General features: G+C 42.1%; 3 protein-coding genes across 3 annotated transcripts; 1 reads left to right on the top strand and 2 right to left on the bottom strand.

Moving 5' to 3' along the window:
• Positions 1–2,220: 2,220 nt before the first annotated feature.
• LOC130405077 (cytochrome c) lies at positions 2,221–4,308 on the bottom strand. The gene is made up of 3 exons (XM_056610042.1): positions 4,183–4,308; positions 2,959–3,133; positions 2,221–2,801 (listed from the first exon to the last, which is right to left on the bottom strand). The coding sequence occupies exons 2-3, from the start codon at positions 3,125–3,127 to the stop codon at positions 2,656–2,658; spliced, it is 315 nt and encodes a 104-aa protein (XP_056466017.1). The 5' UTR covers positions 3,128–3,133; positions 4,183–4,308; the 3' UTR covers positions 2,221–2,655.
• Positions 4,309–5,106: 798 nt separating this feature from the next.
• Positions 5,107–14,522, top strand: rbm45 (RNA binding motif protein 45). The gene is made up of 11 exons (XM_056609205.1): positions 5,107–5,451; positions 5,802–5,924; positions 6,046–6,172; positions 6,428–6,592; positions 7,036–7,209; positions 7,494–7,623; positions 7,753–7,849; positions 9,047–9,204; positions 11,612–11,687; positions 11,966–12,113; positions 12,543–14,522. The coding sequence occupies exons 1-10, from the start codon at positions 5,176–5,178 to the stop codon at positions 12,080–12,082; spliced, it is 1,443 nt and encodes a 480-aa protein (XP_056465180.1). The 5' UTR covers positions 5,107–5,175; the 3' UTR covers positions 12,083–12,113; positions 12,543–14,522.
• On the bottom strand, positions 13,681–22,220 carry zc3h15 (zinc finger CCCH-type containing 15). Its single transcript, XM_056609206.1, has 11 exons — positions 21,966–22,220; positions 19,835–19,933; positions 19,541–19,643; positions 18,952–19,104; positions 18,758–18,852; positions 16,378–16,560; positions 16,174–16,254; positions 15,921–15,986; positions 15,703–15,831; positions 15,088–15,226; positions 13,681–14,802 (listed from the first exon to the last, which is right to left on the bottom strand). Exons 1-11 carry the CDS (start codon positions 22,038–22,040, stop codon positions 14,630–14,632), a joined length of 1,296 nt encoding a protein of 431 aa, XP_056465181.1. The 5' UTR covers positions 22,041–22,220; the 3' UTR covers positions 13,681–14,629.
• Positions 22,221–22,840: the final 620 nt, after the last annotated feature.

Consider the following 22,840-nt stretch of genomic DNA (forward strand, 5'->3'; position numbering starts at 1 on the left):
ATGTGTGTGTGCATGCCTGTGTGTGTGATGATCGTTGTCTGACCTTCTTTCTCATGGCCATTCCTGACACTTTTTTCCCTGTTCTCCTATTCTCCTTACAAGTATGGGACCTGTAAGTGTAGTGTGTGTCCTTGTTGGACCTTACATGTCCCACAAGGACACAACCTCTCAGTCGTTTATAAACACAGTGGCCATCAGCCACCCAGCACAAGGTAAAATGTGACTGACAGATACTGAAGGGAAGTGGTGAAGAACGATGAAAGAGATATATTTCCAGTTTTCAAATAGGCCTTTCATTAGTTTATCCCTTGGCCTTGCAATTTATTATATATCATGCTTTATTTATTCAATACTATGTATGTGTGTGTGTGTATGTGATGTGATCCGTGTCAAATTTTTTTATTGCTTTTTTTTCTATTTGGATTTCCGCAAGCAGTTCTCAAAGTAATGCCATAGGTGAATAAAGGTTACTCTCACACAATGTATGAGTTTTTCACAAATTTCAGGTAACCAATCAATGGTAGGCCTTGCAATCCACTCACGTTACAACACCAGCTGACTTTTACTACATCACAAGGTATATTTGGTGGTTGGGGACCTAAAGATAGCCATCCTCACACTATGGACCCTTCTTTCTCCTTGATGTAATATTTTATTATTACACTAATAATATTGATTACTAATATTAATCAATGTCAATATTAGTAATAATAAAAAGTAATATTTACATCCAAAGTATTATTTGCGTGAGCCATCTCATTATAGCTCTTGCTAGTAACCATGGCATATTTTATGCATTTCAATTTCATTATGTTTACCTTGCTTGAAATAACTGATTTCTACTTTATGGAACTATTCTTTCACTAGTATATCTTCTGTCATAGCCCTGAATGACCGATGGCTCCCATTCATGCTATATTCAACAACACACACACGCGCACACACACACAAAGCTGGCAACCACAGCTGTCATTTTAACACATGCCGCTGCTAATTATATTACTCTACAGGGAAACCCTCTTCCACTTACCATTGGCTATGTATGTGTTTATGTGGGCCTCCCATCTCCCCGTCAAGCTAAGCATTTGACTGTTTTATGATCATATATATATATATATATATAGCATAACGATTGTATTTCTATTTATTCAACATGTGCAACAGAAAGTACCCTCTTTGTCCACCGGTTGTCCCCACCTAACAAGTTTAGTGACGCTGCTCTCCAGGCTTAAAGGACAGAGCGAGCCACAGCAGTCAGCTGATGCGCTGCTGACGATTATTTGATAAGCCTGCACTTATGCTATCAAGTCGACTTTGGTCAGAGTGAGATACACGTGGTAAAATACATGACCAGCCGCCGAGACGTCATAGAACATTCTATCATGACGCTATGTTCTGCGTAGGACGGTGTATTCTAGGCATAGCAGACCTATGTCACACTGTTACACCACACAAGAGCAAGTAGAACCATTCCAATGTCTCTCGGTGTTGAATTTCCAGAACCAGGTGGTTTTGGGCATCTGCAGGTTGATCAAAATGAATTAGACTCTAATTAGGGAGTTAAATGTTTACCTTATGAGATAGAAGAAAAAGTTAACATTTTGGAAAAATAAAATACAGAATAGCCTAGATCATGGTAGCCAGCATTTTTATTCAATCTTTTGTTTTGTAACCATCGATTTCACATTTGACTATTTCACATGTGCATTTCCATTAAAATATACTTCAGACAGCCAGAGTACAGTAAAATAAGTTAAAACGGTCCGCTTTCAGACCTGTGAAACCAGGTAAATAACATTGGTCTTTCATTAGTACCATTGATATCATTTGTTATGTCCATTGGCAACCAGTTCCTGGCCATTAACTTGGCCAGGCATTACAGGAGATAGTATCAGGTGGAAGAGCAGTGTTGCCTGTTCTGACCGAAAAATCAATGGCTTTGGGAGAGGAGGGGTAGAGTGAGTATGGGGGTTAAATCCAGCACCTAATTAGAGCAAGTTGTAGAGGGGGTCATTGAAAAAAGCCATAAGCATGAAACAGGCCACATTGAAAAAGACGACATTCAACCCGTTATCGGTGAATATAATCTGCATTCATGACACGCCACCGATCTCTAAAGATACAACTCCACAGATATAACCGGGAGCCCGGATTTGGGCCCCCCTCCAAATTTAATATCTGAGTTCTGTTGTTGTTAAAAACCTGTTAGCTGCCAAAATAATTCTACATTCCCACATCCTTCATTTCTCCAACACTAAAAGATCATATTTCTTCCTATTAGAGGACTTGGTGAGTATTATGTTTTCGTGAAAAGGCTGATGGCTCTAGAAGCCCAAGCTACTGGACGTATGGATGCAGACCATCTGAAAGGTCCAAAACATGATAGTTAACTCTCTCTCCCTTCTCTAATGTGATTAAGGTTATCCATTGTTGAGGTACAGATGCTCGCACACACACACACACAAAAAATATACAGTTTGGTTTGTGTTAGGTCATTTTGACAATAAATCACTTTTAAGCTTTACAAATTAATTTAGGTTATGGCAAAAAAGTGACCCATTACTCAAAATCAACCTAGCTAGAACCATTTGTTTTTTTAGCAAATGAAAGACTAAAAACCACAGCGATATGAAATCGTTTTTTCTTCTGAGCCTCTTATGACGTGGCCGACTTCAGGTATGCGATGAGGTCTGTGCGTTCTCCCTTCTTCTTGATGCCAGCGAAGATCATCTTGGTTCCGGGAATGTACTTCTTGGGGTTTTCCAAGTACTCCATCAGAGTGTCATCCCCCCATGTAATACCTGAAGACGGTGAGAACAGTTTGATTCAAAACGCATCGTATACCAGTCATTTACATCCAAAGAAGGTCTTAAGACAACGAGAAAGAGACATTGGCCTGGATTCTATGTCTACATGAGCACCAATAAAACCAATAAGGATAAAACCTCTGCGACTGACCTTTGCTCTTGTTGGCGTCCGTGTACGAGTAGCCCTCTCCCTGGCCTGTCTTCCGCCCGAACAGACCCCAGAGGTTGGGGCCCACTTTGTGCTTGCCCCCCTCCTCAACAGTGTGGCACTGGGCACACTTCTGGACGAAGGCCTTCTTTCCCTTTGCAATGTCTCCCATAGTTAGCTAGAGGAAATAATGAAAACAAAAAGAAAGATCAGGATTGCTTTATGAGTAGACCTGCTTTTTAAATGTACTGCAGCAAAGGCATCTGCGCATAATCGGAAGTATATTATATCATTGATGGATAAGACGGACAGAAAACTCCCCAGACTTATTGGTACATCTTCGTGTCTTATGTCACTATAATTGACAGTTTTGATCACCCCCCGGTTTAAGTGTGTCGCCTAAAGAAGAAAGTCCTTACTCTCGATGGGAAAGTCTACCTGGGTTAAATAACTGACCCTGTGGGTCTGTCGGGGAACTGCACTCAAGGACGAACTAGGCTCTTGATTTGACCTAGAGCCATGCCGGCCGCTTGCCATGACCCCACATTATGATGGTGCTGGCTCTAATGGGCAGAGAGAATCCATTGAGGGGTCCCGCTCAGGCTGAACCCCCCGACCTCCAAGACAGCCCAAAACGTGGCGGGATTTGAGGCCGACAATCGCCCCAGACCTCATCACCAAGGGCACGGACCACACAGTGCGGCTGCCTTGAATGATTCGCTAATAGATGTTGGCGAACCGATATATGATTCCACGGCTCCCAAGTCAAAGCCCAAGCTAACACAGAGGGAGAGAATACGGCTTTCCCACTAGTAGCGGCTACGGTGGCCGTGTAGCTCCGCGGTTATCGTGGCCTAGCTGCTCTGCTAACGGGACAGGCTCCCCACAAGGATTGCGTTGGCTTTGATGGAGCATGAACGTTGATTTATTAACATATGAGCAGTCTATGAAAATGAACGCTCCTCGTCCGTCTGGTGGGCGCCCCAACATCTGCTACGTTTCTATATTACCGCATACACTATCGCCCTTGAATAAACCCCAAGAGGTTGAACTGGCCGCTACGTTACGCAGAAGCCGCATCCTAGCTATTCTCCAAGAGGGCTACGTAACCGACAGACACGTAACCGGCGAGCCTGGCGGGCGTTCTTCTACTTCTTCTAATTGTAACGGAAAATGTATTTGACTATACTATCGTTTAGATTGGTAATGGTAACACAGCAAACGCACCTTTGATCGAGTTGGTTCTTGTGGTCGCTGTGCCCAGGCGGCTGTAATCTGCTGTAGGTGCGGCGGCGGTTCTGTTATAGCGGACTTCGCTGAGGTCACTTTACTATGGAGGAGCGTGGTGCGTCACTGAGTCACGTGTCACTGATGTCGACGTCGTTTCCTTCTCTGGCGTCATCCGTTACAAAAACGGGCAACATCTCGTGACAACTCGCCCTTTACCTGTCGTCGTTACAGAATTAAACCCGTTTTATAGTTGACTTTAAACATGTTATATTTGAGGATGGTTTCTGGTAGAGAGTTCAGTCCTGGGTTTCAGCAAGGCACCTGCTGCCAGACACCAGACATATAAACTCCTTAAAAGGAGACATTCCTCCTGTCATAGTAAACAATTGTAATGTAAATTTCATTGCTTTAACCTGATTAACCTTCACCTGATTAACCTTTATATAATAATATCATTCATTGTCGTTCCTCCCTGAGCCTACTCTCTGGTGTTGCTATGCAAACGTTTAGGCTGGCTAGTAATGTTACACTGGACGTTATAGAACATTTGCTTATTTTAAAAAGTAAAATATTTACTTAAGGAATTATCTGTAGGGAAATGCATAGCATTACAGTATTATGTAGTGTGAAAAGTTATCTGATACCAATACCCGGTGTGTCCACTATGTGTCCACTGTGAGGTATAATGCCTCCCTGTAAATTAGCGCTCGAGGAAGAGTGAAACAGGCCACTATCACAGCATTATTAAGTTCCCAAGGGAAATAGATGTAGCACAAAGAATCTAGTTTTTTTTTGTTTTGTTTTATTTCATTATTTATTTATTTTATTTTTCCTTTTTATTTTTCCTGCAATATCTCTCGTTCACACTCCAGTCCAGTCGGTGGCGGTAATGCACCTACAAGTTGGTTTTTGTCAACCGCCAATAAACCCTGAAAAAAAGTAGAAGAAGAAGCAGAAGAAGAAGGAGAAGAAGAGAAACAGGCCGCAGAAATGGAAGACTTCGCTTCAAAGCAGGTGACTGAAAACCTCGATGAACCGCCCAACAGCCGACTGTTCATCGTCACATGTCGGTCCATGTCCGAGGATGTGATAAAGGACACATTCGCCGTGTTCGGGGACATCCAGGCGGTTTGGGTGGTGAAGGACAAGCAGACCAAGGAGTCGAAAGGCGTCTCCTATGTGAAGTTCGCCAAGTCCTCCCAGGCCTGCCTGGCCATGGAGGAAATGCACGGAAAAGTCGTGATCGAGGGAACTAAACCCATAAAGGTAATTATCGTGATTCATGATTGCGTAAGTGCACGTTGGGACCGTATACCCAGACAGTGTGCCGGGTTAACGTGTACCCAGACTGCAGTATGCAGACAGGCCGAGCCCGCGTTAACGTGTACCCGTGTAACCAGACTGCAGTGTGCAGACAGGCAGAGCCCGGGTTAACGCAGACTGCAGTGTGCCGACAGGAAGAGCCCGGACTAACGTGTTAATCAAGAACAATAACACTTACATCGTATCCTAGATGTATTGCAATCATACAGAGACAATCTCTACAATCTACTTGTTTTCCCTGGGAATACGACCTGCAGTCATCTTGACTTATTGTTGTACGTTTTGTGTTTCAGGTGTTTATTGCCCAGTCCAGGTCATCTGGAAGACACCGGGACGTTGAGGATGAGGAGCTGACCAGGATCTTCGTCATGATCCCTAAAACCTTCACGGAAGATGACCTGAAGGAAACGTTTAAAGTAGCTACACCTCAGCCTGAATCATGTTTTGCTCTATACCGTCAACACAGAGACGAGTTTCCCATGGTTAGAGTTACACATGATTATAATCATATCTCCCTGCCTCTCTGTCTCGTATTAGGAGTACGGCGATATTGAGTATTGTGTCATCATAAAGAATAAGTTCACTGGAGAAAGTAAAGGTCTGGGCTATGTCAGATACTACAAGCCATCCCAGGCGGCCATGGCCATAGAAAATTGTGACCGAGGTAAGAAGGTTTGAAAGAAGCACTATATGTTTCACCATGTTTATTCTTAACTATTGTAGTAAAGCTATTAAAATGTGGATAGTGATGAACATTAAGGCGTCTTTATTCCTAATGGAAAGCTTTTATTTAGCTTTTATTGGATTAGGCCTTACTTCAATGTTTTTCAAACAACCTTTAATAAACAGCCATTCACTGTTTAGACGGCCCGATTCAGAGATAAATGATGGTCAACGTTGGCTGTGTTCATGTTTGCAGGTTACAGGGCCATCCTGGCTGAACCCCGCAGCAAAACAAACTCTGCCGAAGGAGAGTACGCTGGAGGAGGAGGCGGAGGAGGAGGAGGAGGCGCCGGCGCCGGCGCCAGGTTTGACCAACACGGGGGCGACAACATGAACCCCTACCCATTCGCCCCCATGGGAGGTAAGCATCAGCGGGTTCCTTCTCGTTTGTTTGTGTTCTACAAACAAACTACATAAAATCTCAAGGTATCAGATATGTTGGGAAGTACACTACATACAGTATAAGGGGTGAGAATATTTCAGTAACTTACTTTTAATTTTTGATGATTCTATTTGAATTATGGGGGTCACGATTAGATTAAACCAAAATCATACCCTATTCAAAATCGATTCTTGATTCAGTATATAGGGGGTGCCAATTTAAAGATCTACTCGAGGTCTGCTGTGCACGTAGAAAGGTGGTGCAGCCAATTATGGCATGTAGATTCAAATGTGTACACATTTATGTAGCTTTTGTGTTTTAAGAATGATCAACCAATTGCAATAGTGTGTGTGTCCTTTTGATAGGGTCAAAAAAAATAATTCTGATTTTAAAATGTATTTAAACAATTGCCCATGTTATAGCTGACCCCGGCAACTACCAAATGGCAGACTACCGCTCCAGTGATGTCATGACCCGCTGCCTGATGCTGTCGTCGCGGGCGGCGGTCACCCAGGAGCAGGTGTACGCTCTGTTCGACATCATCCCCGGCATGGACTACTGCGAGCTGCAGAGAGACGCCTACGGCCTCAGCAAAGGTCGGTCCTCAGAATGCTTGACCTGACTCTCCAACCCCCCCTTTGGAAGTGGGGAAAAGCTCATCCAGTAGCAAAGTATTGGATGGGAAAGTCATTATGGAGTTATTAGCCTGACCAGCCAAAGTGCCGTGCTGTGTTCACTTGTCATCGTATGACCTCAACGATATTATGTGTGACAGCCTAATGGACGGGAGGTTAACGAGCACATGGATTGATTCATCTGCATGCAGAATGTTTGATAGCAATAATCCCAATGTAGCTTTTTTTTTTCTCTATGCTCATAGGTCACGCTGTTATTCGCTACAATAATCTTGGCTCGGCGGTCTATGCCAAAGAGAAACTCAGTGGATTTGAGTATCCCCCCGGCAACCGGCTGGCGTTGTCCTTCATCGATGATGGAGACGATCGCAACAGGTATGCATGGATGTGTGCTTTGCAAACAAATTGATTGTACCACACAACTTTTCTCACACCCTTTTTAGATCTGTCGTGTTTATTATCTGTAGCCATTCATGTCTGTGTGTGTGTCTCTTCTATGTGAAGCCCTGTAGGCAGAATGGCCATGCAGTTTGTGGCTGCTCAGATGATGTCCACGCTCTGGAACGGTCCCTCTGGCAACCAGTTACTGAAAACCGCCACGGTAAGTAACGGTCCCACTGTTATTCACTATAGGTTCAAGGAATAGAGCTGCAAGTAAACCAAAGCCGCGGTTCCAGCGCAGGAACTTCCCCCTGTAACAAGACATTTTGGCCGGAACTAAGTGCATTCCTATCGCAGGAACCAGGGTCTAAATTAAGTTCCAGGGACATTATTTTACCCTAAAAAACCTCCCTGCTTGTGGATTAGGACTTTCAAAAGGTTCAGCCTTGGGAGTGGGGCTGGCAGCACTGAACTATTGATTGGTCGAAGAATATGATCTTCATATGTGAATATGGTCTGCTGTGGTGGGAACTCGGACAACAAGGGGCTGAAGGAACCTTTAAGTCCCTTGCATTGTAGTTTATGGGACTAAATGTTCTTGGTAAATTTGGTGGAAACGCGGCTTATGTTGTTACGGGGTTCTGATACAGCAGATCTTATAAGATCGATAACATTGAAAACATTTTAGGTATTATTGACCACTAAGTATTTGAAGAAGTTTCAAAGAGACAATTGGTGTGTGTGATTATTGTGGGAAAAGTTCCCATCGTGGGCAGCAACAACAAATGGGTGGGGAGTGACCATCCTGAAGAGTGATAGATAGCCAGGGTAGAAGGCAGCCATGGCGGGAAAGGCCAAGCTAATTTGCTAAACACTATGGGGTTAGTGGATATGTATGCAAGACATCGAAAGGTATTATTGACCCAATAAAGAAATCAGGAGATTGGCATTGCCTCAGTATCAGACTCAGTGGTTACAGTAGCAATGTGAATGCTAACTAACTTAACCCCTTTTATCTATCTTTAGGTGAAAGGAAAATGTATACATATGCCGTTTTAAATTGACTACCAACAATTGGAAAGGTCACAACATTTTGTATATAATTTGATTATTATTAATTGATGTATATATCATAAGAATACATTTTTCCACAACACAAATTCAGTCAAAATACAGTTATTTGATTCATGGTTCAGTGGCTATAATGCTGATGGATGAAAATCTGCACTTTTCACACTCAGTTCTGTAAAGTCCTTGTTAAACCACCCCACCCCTCCAGTCCTGCCCGGGATAGGTAACCCCTTAATTGTCCTTCAATGCAAAACCTACAGTAATAATTGGACAGTGTGTGTGGTTCCTTTCCACCTTTTGCTTTATGGATGTGGACATATTTTGATGTCTTTTGTGTTCTCTCCAGAGCTTCCCTGGAGCCCCTGCAGCGCCACGCATCCAGGCGGACCTCTCTTTGCCCGCCATAAAGAAACTGGCACCCCAGGACAGCAAGGTGAAGGAGCGCTTGTTCGTGGTGTTCAGCCCCTCCCCTCTGTCCATGGACGTCCTCGAAGATGTCTTTTGGTAAATATTCCTTTGATTCTTTTGGCCTTTTTTAATGTAACAGATTAACAAAGTAAAGATTGTGCAGTTGAGCTGTGGTCTGACCTCCCTCATAGGACTTGTTTATTATATTTAATGCTCTAGTACAGGGGTCGGCAACTAAGTTTGGCATCGGGCTAGGGCTGGGCGATATGGACAAAATCTTATATCACGATATGAGTAATTTTATATCACGATATGGATATATATCACGATATGGTATTTTTGAAGTAAATTAAAATAATAAATGGCTTAAAATAACCTTGCTTCACATTTGATCAGTTTTTTTTTTTATTTTGAACTTGAATTTCCATGCTTACAAAGGAGTAAGTAGCGAACAATCTGTCATTAACTGCAGTGTCATATAGTGCAAACATCTTGTAAACATTGAACTGTTTTTTCAATACAAATAACATTTTTTTTAAAGGTGTGCTTCACACCTGCCTGGCTGTCAGTCAGTGCAGTGTAATATAAAATAAAAATCACAGCATCACACAAATATTTTAAATACTAATTATACACTTATAAAATAAAGTTATGTGCTGTGCAAATAGCTGGTGTTAAAAATAGAACTGTTTCTTCAATTCAAATGAGATTTTTTTTCAAGTTAACAGGTGAGTCTCACACCTGCCTTGCTTCAGTCAGTGCAGTGCAATATAATTTTTTTTTTTTTTTTTTTCTCTCTCTCGATATAAACGATATGGCCAAATCTCTCCCGGTAGACACTTTCATATCGTCCACGGTATGATATCGTCATATCGCCCAGCCCTACATCGGGCCAATTTTTTTTCCAGCCAGTTGGTGGCGGGCGAGAACATTATCAAAGGCTTGTTCAAGGAATTGATTAATGAAAGTGCATCTGGAACTGCGACCAAGCCCGTCGGCTGGCTTATTCGTATGCCTACCAAGCACTAGATGACTCTTAAAAGACGTACATATAAACAAGTGCATGCCCTAATCACGTAAATGTCATGCCTGATCTCATTGGGTAGAGACACTGCAGCGATATCATCATGAGCAGTTGTAACTGGAGAGAAAGTGAAATCTGCGAGCTGCTGATCATGTGAGAGAAGGTGATGCAGTCGTATTAAACAAAGACGTTGAAAAATGGTGTGATCTACGAGAGAGACGCAGAGGAACTGTCCATACAAGGCTTTTTGTCGGGAAAAAAAACCCTAACCCGTCCCTAACCCTAAAGTGGTCAGCAAAATAAAGAACATGTTGGCGTTTTTGCACTTGTAAATAGTTAATCCCGTTTGTAGCCTACACTCATTCTTGCATGCGGGTGTCTTCATTCATAAAAAAATAAAAACATTCGGGAATGTGCAAATGATTGTAAAGAGGTCTAGAATCCGTGCGCAGCCCCGCCTTCTCCAGTGAACCCAGAAAGCCAGCGCCGTGACGAACGGGGGATTTTAGTAGCAGGATTTGATACAATAAAATTCAAAAACGAAAAAAAAGTTCACTGTATCCGGCCCTTTTGATTTAAGCTGACAGATATAGATATTCTAAAATATATATATATATATATATATATATATATATATATATATATATATATATATATATATATATATATATATATATATATATATATATATTTTAGAATATCTGGCGGGCCAGATATTATGTCTGGCCGCCAGTTGCCGACCCCTGCTCTAGTATCCACATCTTTTTCGATTTGATTTGATTGAGGAACTTGGCTTCCATTCAGTTGTCCAGATGAAATGGAAAATTAATATTTTAGCCTCTAGCTTGACATATCCTTAACAGACAAATATTATGATCTATTGGCTATTGCTTTTAAAATTATGCGGGTCAGGATAGTGTCCTTCTATAATGTTTGGAGCTGTATGTAGTGTGCTCCAGTAGCATCGTAATTTGGGTTTTCCTGAGCTCATCATGAATGCAATCATCACTCTCCCTCTGGGCTAAACAGTGAATGACAGGCAAGCACTCATTAAGCTAATTGCCTGTTAAGATATTTGGCAATCTGAAACCGGTATGCCTCAATTAACCACACTAATTGTCATGAGTTTTCTTTCCAACAACCAATCGGTTAGCCAAGAGGGAAGACTATCAAGTTAAATGTATATTTGCATAAATCATGCATTTCTTTATATTAAGAATCAAGCAGTTAGATTACAAAAGCATCGGTTAAGTTTCTGTTAAAAATCCCCATCCATTTTTACAGACCAACTGTACACCTGACAAGTGCTGGGAGCAGCCAAGAATCCAACGATTATTTCATTATTTTTTCATTGCCTATATTGATTTTGTGAAGGTCTTAGAAGGCAAAACACGCAGAATGTGAATCCTTTCTTTAATTTTATTTGCAAAAGTAATTTGGGTAATATTTCTGAATTAAAATGCCTCTCTGCCTCTCTAGTCGATACGGCTCTCTAATCGAGGTTCATCTGGTCCCTGGGAGGAAGGTTGGATACATGAAGTATGCTGACAAACAGGTGAGGCCCTTACACAACCGCTTAGGGGGGGGGTACTGTGTAGACTTGAAGAAATATGTAATGCCCCTCTTTTATTGGCTTGTAACAAGCCCAAAGAATCAATAACCAGAGGCAATTCCTTCACCATCATGTCCATGCAGTCTCGATGGGAGACAGTTGCACACCATTTGAATAATGTACTGGGTGTTCTACACAGTAAAACACTTCATCAAAGCAGCTGGTCGCTGCAGCTAGAGGGCATTGTTCTGGAAACGACTAAACCCTGACTGTGTTCCCAGTGTGCGGACGATGCCATGGCGGCGCTCCATGGCCACATGGTGAACGGCGTGAGGATGAAGGTGATGCTGGCCGACCCCCCAAGAGAGGAGTCGCACAAACGGCCCCGCACCTACTAGGACACTCTCCTGCTCCAGCTCATAGCCTGAGGTAAGTATCCAACACACTACGGCCATCACCTCCTTGCACTCTACATAACTACGAATTTGCCTTTGTAATTAACATGGCAATAACCCTCCGTGAATCAGAAACTGTAATTGTGAATCCCTTCCTTTTTGTTTCGGCCCATGTGGGTAAATAAATTCTCCAGTATACAGACCAAATGTGTGTACTCATTCATAAGCAGTTGAATGAAGTTTGAGGTCCTTTTGATCAAATGCGACAAATAATCAATGCCAAATATCGTCTAATATTGAGTGCCCTTTATACGGAGCTAACTACAAGGCTTTTACTTTTTTATTATTGCCTTCCAAAGTTGGTATGGCTTATGTTCACATATGTCTTCTACTATTGAGTTGGTTGAATTTCTTTCCGGACCAGTTGTATATGTTGATAACTCTGTAGCTTCTTGTTTCCTAGGAGACTGTTGTCATGACACAGTGACACACCTGACCTGACCGACCGACACCTGGACCTTCTCCTGACCCGACCTTTGACCTCTGTCTGACCATTTCCAGTGACCTGTCATGTCATACCTAGGCTGTGACATATCTGTGACCAAAGCCAACGTTTTTTTGTGAGACGATTCACACGTTGTGCTCAAAGACTCATGTTATTAGAACTAGAAGACTAGAGAACAGGGTCTCGACTTACCCCACTACCAGAGTAATTAATCCATAACAAATGTTCAGATCAAGTTAGCGGTGCACAGAACTACTTACTCATAAATTGCCGTATCTTTATTGGTAAAATAAAGTATTTCAAAAGAATGATTTTAAGTTTACAAACTTTGTTTGTAAAGGTGTAGTGTATATACTCTAAATTACATCATTTTAGGAGTTTGAGTTGTGTTCAATTTTAGTTCAGATGAATGTTTTACAAGTCTTCTCGTTTAGTTTTGAAGGTATGTTCTTGCAAAATAAACAGATAACCCTTACCTGCTTGTCCGGTCATATTTTTTTGTTATACACACTTGAAAAGGAACAATTCCATGCAGACTTCCAGTATTCATTAAACAGCCACCCACATCAAATATTGAGAGCCCTGCTGTTTATTTACTGTGGCTTTCTCCAGTGAAGACCCATTACTGAACATGAGAAACAGTGATATGAATGATGATATACTTACCTTAATAAAATGCTAAAAAGATATTTATTTTTTAGATATGCAGTACACTGAGTTGCACTAAATGGAATGAGCCATGGTTGTATATCCGGACAGTAGATGCTGGTAGCTAGTCAAGCACAATTCCCGAATGACAGTCATGGTTGAACGGTATTTGCACTTAATCTTCATGTGGGAAAAGGCTGACTTTCATTAGTAGAGCCAAATAATGCAGTTAAGGCACATTTCCTGTTAGAATACTTTTCCTTTAAGTTTGAAAATTGACTGAGCCTTATCATCTTGTACTATATAAATATTCAACCCTGCAGATGTGTTCAGGTGATGTGCTGCATTTTGAATCAACCTCAACATCTATCCTACATGGGTAGCACATATGTAGCGATTGGCTTGAGTAAAGCAAAGTCTTAACAGTTTGTCAAATACCAAATACGAAACATGGGGAATGTGATCTAGGGAAAAGTCTTGTGCCAGAGCCAAAGATTGATTGTGTTGAAAGTCTTGAACACTTTGATTAAGAAAACAAGGTTTGCCCAAAATTTAAAATGAAATTGAAATTAATCCCACACATTAAATGTACAATCTTTATTTTTTTTTCTAGCTTGTAATTCATGAGCACGCTTATTTACAATGTTGGGCTGGTCAACAGTGACATTTGTAATTTGTTCCACTACATGCCATGGATAACGTTTAGTTTCCAAAACTGCACTTCAATTAATCAAGGATTCGAAAAGAAATTAAATAGCGAAGATTCAAGAATCAGTTTAACATTTCCAATTATTTTTAAAGCTTTATTCCTATTTTCAAAAATAGAATTCAAACCAAGTTTGTCAATATTCATTACATCCTGGGAGTGGCTTGTTAACAAGTAGTAAAGCACATCCACTACATAACTCAAGTCACCTTCAATTGTCCAATTAAAATCAATAAAAGCTACAGTCAAGAGCGATTATTTGATAATCTGGCTGGCCTTTGTACACCCCAATCAGTCCAACTTTTGCAATAAAGCCAAGTTGTTTAATGGTTTGGGAGACATGGGTCAGGAGACCAGCTGCTGGGAAACAAAGACAGGGCCGAGACGGGATGTCATCATACAATCAGGCTTTATTGGAGTCTCTGAATTTAAAATTACTGGAACATTGTCAAGTGCATGTGGTGGCACTCCCTACTAACTTCCTGTTTGTACCCGGTCAGTCCAATTGTTATCCTCAATTAAGTCAGTCCGTCTAGTGATACAATGTGGTCGTTGTGCACCTGTCCCCGTCAGTCAGTCCCATGCGATTGGAACTTCTCCCTCCTCCTCCACCATGCATCCATCTCTTCTTCCCATGAGCCGACCCCCAAACATCTGTCCACACCTGTCCTGTTTCCCTTCCCCATCCCCGTTAGTCTTCGAGCTCCAATGTGTTCAGCTCCTCGTCCAGATCTTCCAGGTCTTCCCCTGTGAACAGGTTCTCGTCCACGGGCACCTCCTCTTCCTCGTCGCACTCGTCCTCATCGTCGCCTTCAGCCAGCCCATTGACCTCTGCTCCTCCACACGCGCCGTTCAGGTGGGCCTCTGTAGGCAGGGAGGGACACCAATGAGGACATTTTCACAGCCCTTTCAAACTGCATAATTCAATCAAACATACATACCCATACAATTCATGGGATCCAACCAAACCACAATAACAGTCCCTTTACGTGTTCTTGTGTATATTTCACTGTGAATAAATACCTTCCAAACCTATCTGTTAATACTTCCAACAGTGGCAGTGGCTTCGGTAAGTGAACCACCGAATACATCTCCACCAGGAGGATGAACAGTGAGACAATAAATCCGAGGTCATTCGATTAGTCTCACCGTCGTCAGTGGCCGCAGGTTTAGTCTTATGCCTGGTTGTGAAGCGGTCCATGGTTGCCACGGTGATTCCAATACAGTTATCCACCTCAGTCGGAACGAAGCGGGATAGGTCTATGTCCTTGAATTCTGTAGCATCCACCTTGTATAGAACACATTTTTATCAAAACAAATGTTACAAACACCTGACATCGCTATATGTGTTCAATGTTATGAATGTGGAATCAATGATAGTTTGAATTGCTATACAACTTTGCCCTCGGGTTCAGAATATATAAAGTTACAACTGGGCAACAGAAATTATCACGTTTCATCAAAACCTTTGATAATAAAGTGATTATGCCCATTAGGAATTGTGTATTTGATTTGAAGTGTAATCCCATATTTCCTGTAAAAAGCCTTAATCATGCTTCTACTGTGTGTTGAAGAAAACTAAAGAACATTTGATCATATGTATAACATAAAGCATCCTCCAGAGCAGAAACGGATTACACGTGCAGTATGACCACCAAAACCAAAATTGGATACAACTAAAGCCCAGTCTTGGCCCTGAGATACACAGCAGAAGACAGCAATTGTGCAGAGTGCCTCTTCCATGGCTGACGGTTTTATAATTACCTGTCCCTCTTCCTCATTGTCATCGTCCTCTTCATCCTCACTGTCGTTGGCGTATCGGGTATCGTCTGCTTCCTCATCATCGTCATCAACCAGCTCGGGGCGGAATTCAAACACTTCACGTCCGCTCACCTGAAAAATAACATTATCATTATTAAATACTTTTTCGACCCTTTATCTGATTTGTATTGTTGTTCCTTATTGATCAGACGGTGTCATACCCCTAGCGACCTCCCGGCCTTAAAGTCAGCCCTCTTCTTCTCCATGTCCTCCATGTCTCTCTCCACCTGTGAAGTCAAACAGAACACTAATGAGTCGGAATTCAAACATTACAATGTAGAAAACAATGTTTATTGAATCACACATTGACTTTGCATAGAATTTGTAATTATGACGGGAGAGGTTAGTGTGGATACAAGTTAGAAGCAACCTAATTCCAGAAATACATAACGGGGATGAAAGAAGGCTTCCAACCTTATCCTGCCTCTTCCTTTTCTTCCAGGCCAGGAACGTGTCCAAGGTGATACGGGTGACATTAGGACCCAGTGCTGCACGCTAGGAGAGATCATGTTCATTTAGAATAATTGCATGTTTCCATTACCCATTGACTTTAACTGATGACTTGTCTTCATTTGTGTTCTATGCTGAAGGCTACAAATAACCACTGGCCAGCCTCACCTCGTTCTCAATCAGCTCTTCCAGCGAGATCTTCTCCTCCTCCTCCTCGTCCTTCTTCTTGTCCTTCTTCAGCACAAAGCCAGCCGGCAGAGCGTGTCGGTATATACAGCTCTCCCCCCCTGGACACGACCAGAACCAGCCATACTTGTTGCCTTCTATGGCGTCCAGGAAGTGCTTGCAAACCTGCAAAGTAATAAGGGAACAAAAAATTAAGGTTTGTTTTATAAATGGCTAGACAGTAACTGCCAACTGTTTGATTTTGGTTTTGAAATTATTGGTCCTTTGATTTATTTTCATCCAGTCATGCATAGGGTTTGGTATCGTTTGGGTTTTATCCGATACTAGTGCCTACTTTTCAACTATTGCTGGTCGCTGCAGCTAGAGGGCATTGTTCTGGAAACGACTGAACCCTGACTGTGTTTTAAACTATTCCGGTGCTTAAATGGTTCTCGAACCGGTAATTAAAAAAATGAAAACCACACACACATGCATACAAGCAAGACTTTTTACGAGTTTCACATTAAGCAGAAAGTCAGCGGACACTGAGTTGAAGTTTAGGACATAGCACACGTTGTCACACACTTTTGAATGGCAATGGGGTTTGCTAGCCTACTTGATATACAAGATTTACGGTTGGCATTAAATTACTCGACTTACCTGAAGAGCAAAGGCTGCTGTGACTGATCAATATTTTTTTCTAAAGTAAAAAATTTGAATAATTACAAATAATAATACTTACTCGCTGAAAGCAGGCAAGCACTCAGTTATGCTGCTCGCGTTTACACTTGCGTGCATGGCAGGGTTTAAAACATTACTGCCAGAGTCATATTAAGTAATATAACGCAGGTGCGCAAGGCAGCCACAGGAGACGCGAACATTGTTTTCAACCGCTCAGAACCGCGCCGTATTAATTCCCATGTTTGAAAAGAGAAGTATTTGAAGCGAATAAGCATCTGTTTTTGATTTGTTTATTTGGTTTTAAACAGATAGTTTTGGATGCATGCATCGGCTTTGGGTGTCCTTGTTTGTTACTTTGAAATCAAGTACGCTCGCAACACACACACGTTCCTTCATTCACGCACGCACTCACTACAACCTGCCGATCTTCAATCAAAACAACATTAAGTAAGTGATGCCGCAACGTGTTGACAAGTCCGTCCCGAGGCGCCCATAGGCTTTATATGTTTGAAAGCCGTGACACTCTTTTACCAGTTGGCCTGAAATACCACGCCTCGCAGTCATGGACCTATGAAGAAAGTCGCAGCCGTACCATGCACGTTTAGAAGCGCAACATTGAAAAGGGTCCCGCCTGAAACAGTGTCGCGCCGCGTCCAAATGTTGTTTAATCAAATACACTGGTATGGCGGCATAGAAAAAAATTCATATCATAACGAAAATACACACCGTTATTCGGTGTGAACCGGTATACCGCACGCAATATACCGAACGCAAGTTGACGCGGCAACACTGACTGTAGAAACACTTGTGTTTCCCGTTCATAGGATTTATTGGATGAATCTGGATAAATATGCCCCCGCTTAAGTAGATTAGTTATATTTATATGCAAAGTACCTCAAAGTAACATGCAGCGGAGTGTGTCATTTCTAGGGATGCAACAACGAATCGATAAAATTGATAAAAATCGATTACTAAAAGCGTTGCCAACGAATATGGTCGTCGATTCATTGAGTCACGCGATTAATACGTCACTCGTAGACGTGGCACTGTTTACGGACAGCCGCCGACAGGTTGGTTCATGGTTCATGCACGCCCACAGCGAGCTTTAGTGTGAGCGACCACAGCTTGTATTTTGGTCATATCTTAACACTGGACTGTTAGGCCTATATAAAAGGGTTGTACCTTCACTGGCTTTGGGTTAAAAGTACTGGGTTACTCAGTAACCCAGTACTATCAAAACGCTATAAACTTGGAACGATAGGTGCATGTGTTATGGTAAAAACTAAATCGCTATTTTAAACCACTTTTAAACCACGATTGTTTATTAAATAGGCCATTTTATACACACAATACCATTAGTAGTTCACCCATCAACGCCATCTTGATTTTAAGACTCGATAAGTAGATTGTGACATCCATCAACAGCACACAATTTCTGTGTTCGCCAATCTACTTATCGAGTCTTAAAAACAAGATGGCATTGACGGAGGAACTACTGATCACATGCCCCCATCGTTCCAAGTTTATAGCATTTTGGTAGAATCGGCTAAAAAGAGCCAACTTAAGAATGCGTCTATACAAGCTTTTTTGCCCCCAAACGAACATTCCAACTCGTTATCATACTAAACATATCCCAGATGCATTTTAACACCGGATTTCTCCTTTAACGCCACATTATTCTACCCCTACTGGGCCCACTTACGATCTGTGTCTTGGCAGAGTTCTTCTTCTCAGCCTCCCCGTGCTTTTTGTTGACCACCTCCTCCAGTTTGGTCTCGTCCCATTTGTCCATGGTGTCTTAAGAGAGAGTAAATGTTATCAACACACTTAACTGGGAGAGCCTTTAAAATCCTGATGAATAACGAGAAAAGGATTATGAGTAGGATCTGCACTGACCTTTCTCGAGGTCATCGTCCCTCTCGTCGACGTAGAGACTCCTCTTCTCACACTTCCTCTCCAGCGTGAGGTCGTGGCTGAACTTACATTTATCCCCCTTGGTGCACTGGCCCTGCTTGAAGAACGCACAGAGCACCGACTTGGGGTCCACACCTGCAGAAAGCAACACAATGAGGAGGATCTTCTCACCTGTCAAGCTACACCATGTCAACAGCGTTTCACAACAAAATGTCAATTTCAATTCTCTTGTTTGAGGATTCTGTGATGATGGCATGAGGCGCTACTACATGAGCTTGTGTTATCCAGAATTCTTCCTTCCTGTGGGGAAAATGTACTTTTGCAGCAGAGGGAAAAGGCTGTACGTTGATGACCACAGCTCCGTTGATGATTCTACACATTTAAAACATGATTAAATTCGTTGACCAGCATGGTAAAATGTATTTTAGCTCTATTACCCATTTGTTAGACTATGTTTCATCTAAACAACACAAATACAACCATGTCTTTGCATCTGCAAAGCCCTTTTTCACTTTATAGTGTAGGAGTCAGACACACAGATTACATTATATAGAGAGCACATTACTGTTACCTTTTGCGACTTTCTGTTGAGCGACCACTGGTTTGAAGAGCTCGTTCAGTTCATCAAGCTCTTTTTTCTTATCTGCCTTCTTACTGCCCTTTTCTCCTTCAGGCTTTTGAGACACAAAGTACTTTAAAATCTGGCATTTTACTTAATTTAGGTCATGATCAGAAAGTCCAATTATCTACTACTGTGGACTTGTGGACAAATAATCTGCACAAATATACGGTAAATGTGTTGGAGCCCAAGAATTAACTTAATAAAATTTGCTTGCTCAACCAGAAGGGAACCTCTTGTACTCACCTTGAGACCTGTCGGTCCAGATTTGACCTGATGTACGACAGTCTTGATGAACTTCTGCTGTTTTGCACCCTTCTTGTTCTTTAAACCAAATGTCTTGTCCTGTAATAAAAAATAATAATAATTAAAAGTCCAGATGTTAGCACCAAACAAGAGCCCCCTTTATCCTAAATTCGTTCAGACAAATAAGTTCTTGGATGGATAACTTGACCTAGGCAGTTTGGCTACAATAATTTAATACGTCTTCTCAAAAAGGCCTATAGGCTTTATTATGAAGTCACATCACAATGTCTGCTTCAATTTTGGAAGTATAGAAGCATTCGAATGTTAGTTATAATATTAACTATATACTAATAGCTTTTTTGGTCATGGTTTACTCAATCATGACGATATTTGCCATTAGTGGAGGATTGTGGTTTAAAACTGCCACAGAGCTCCCCGTGAGAGACATAGCAAAATAAAGTTTTCAGTCGCCTCGGTTATAGTAGCCTCGGAACCAGACCAAGCTCATGCTTTATTTTCTCTGGCATATGCGTCTGACCCCCTTACGATTTGAATGAACGAGATCCGAAGATTTGAGTCCGAAAAAGATCAGAACTTTGCGTCACTAATATCCACACGCAATGTGTTTCTTTTAATAGGTAAAGTAACCCCGCAATCAACACGTTGTTTGCACGTAGACAATGCAGAGTTCAGCAAAATCAGGTCTTCTTTTCACTGTTTGGCTTCCCCCCGCATTACATTGATGCTCTGCCATAACCGAATCAGGCTCGGACCATGAGTAGTCCCAGGACCCACTGACTTCCTTGCGTGATATTCAGGCTACCAGGTAGAGTGCACTGTAGCCCATTCAAATAATTTAGCGATAACGTGCAGATTTCATTTACACATTCCATCTACTGGTCAAATTATACCTATATTTTCTTTCGTTGATAACAGATGTCTGTGTCAACCGTTTTAATGCTCGAATCGGTTTAAGGTGTATCCAACTCTTATCCAGATGCATTTTGGTCTGTGCCCATTGAAAAATCGAAGAACTTAAACTAGTACAAATCTCTTCAGTCCTATTAAAATGTGTTTTTTTAGAGAACTGAGTATTGCCAAACAAGGACCAAAGATGCATTCTGATGAGCAGGCCATTTTCGCCAGGGTAGAGGGTAGGGGTAGGGGGGATACATGAAAAACGAAATATCTACAGGTGTCCCATCAATGACCTGGCCTGGTCATTGTTAGTAGACATGATTATTGTCGCTATTAATTCCATCCGAATTTTTTTTCTCAGGGATTTATTTCATAAAAAAGTTTCTCCTTGCTTTACCTGCCTTTCGTCTAATTTCACTTATTAATGAGTTGTCAAGTTTACGTTGTGAGGCTTATGAGTGCACGGATTTATTTAGCCGTTTACATCAATGTATACCGTTGTGGTTGACCCAAGAGAGAGGAATGCTTATCAAATAGGTAGGCATCGGTAGAAGAGAATAAATAAGATCGAAACTTAACTTAAGATCAAACTATCACGGTATGATAAAATGCTGAACCAGCAACCGTGAAAAGTTGTGAAGCATCATCGATCGCCTTTGCGAAGCACAACAAAGTAACGGTAGCCGTTGCCATTATTTTACGATAGCTTTAGGGGATTGGATTTAAATCAGAATCCACGACACCGGTGCTGATCAAACCCAGTAAGGCCCTTGAAGCCACCTGGCCCGGCTGTTTATAGCACTCAGGCCTACATAGTAACACATGACGCCATATAACCAACACAATGTAATTTGGCCAGCTTACTTCCCCTCACCGGTGTCTTAGAGTGTTAGGTTAGTTAACACACACATTACTGGGCCCTGCAATCAACCGGGCCAGCGTCCGGAGAGCCACGAGCTAACGGCTAAAGTTAGCTCACTTAATTGACCATGGCCATAGAGAGGGCTTTCACATCTTAACACGGAACACAACCGAATGATGGGCCTGGAGATTAACAAGACATGTAAAGGACGGACAGACTGCAGTTAAAACATGTGCGAGTGAGTCCATTAGCTGTAATGCTAGCAGCCCATATGGGGAGCGGGTTAGCTCCAGCCCGTCCTGTACCCTCTCCACCGCTGCTAGCAGCAACGTGCTACACACTGAGCTTTACCTCGATTATCTTTTCCTTTTTCTTCTCTTGGGTCTTTTTATTCGCGCCCGCCGGGGCGGGTTTCTTTGGGGGCATGGTTGACCAGAGGGGCTGATTAGAAGGCTAAGCTATATGTGATATTTTAATCAATGTGTCGTTTATTTTCTGTGAAGCCAGCTCCACTCGGAAGGGCCAATTCGCTAGCACCACCACTCGTCGTCCGGGACCTCCGAGGCCACATGTGACTACAGTGAGCCTGCTGCTGTTGTGTGACGTCATCACGTTGTCTCCGAGTCTCACTGACGTCATATTTACCGGTCTTCGTGCGGTGTGATCCAGATGCCAGCCTTCCGAGTTGTAATTATGTCATTTCCGGTCTCGGAGCACTAGCGTTCCCGTTCGACTTTGTGATTGTGTCATGAAATTGGCTAGTCGTTGTTTATTGTTAGCTACATTAGCCTCTTTAGCAAACCAGCTCGAAAACAAACAACATACTACAAACTACATTGTATTGCACGCACAGCAAGACCTGCAATGCATAAATTGGTGACCGGAATAAAGTAGCAATCTAATCAAGTGTGTAAGAGCATTTAAGAACGACATTAAAATGACCAACGTGGTACAAATACAAAGAAAATAAATCTCTTCACGGGCGCAGCCATTTTTTGAGAGCGTCATCACTGCTCTCGGTACAGAATTTCCAGAGATGAAGAGAAAAAGGGGGCGTGCCTCCGTGAAATGCCTCAAGAAAACTGGGAGATCAACCGACTTCCAACCCGGAAGGTTGGCGTCCGAGGAATCTGGAACACACCATATTTATTGGTCGACAATATTGATCCGTGCTGTAGTAGTGGTGTAAAATACACACAATGTACCCCTGAAATATACAATAAAAA

Source organism: Gadus chalcogrammus, chromosome 15 (genome assembly GCF_026213295.1).
Source record: "Gadus chalcogrammus isolate NIFS_2021 chromosome 15, NIFS_Gcha_1.0, whole genome shotgun sequence".
NCBI classification, from domain to species: domain Eukaryota; kingdom Metazoa; phylum Chordata; class Actinopteri; order Gadiformes; family Gadidae; genus Gadus; species Gadus chalcogrammus.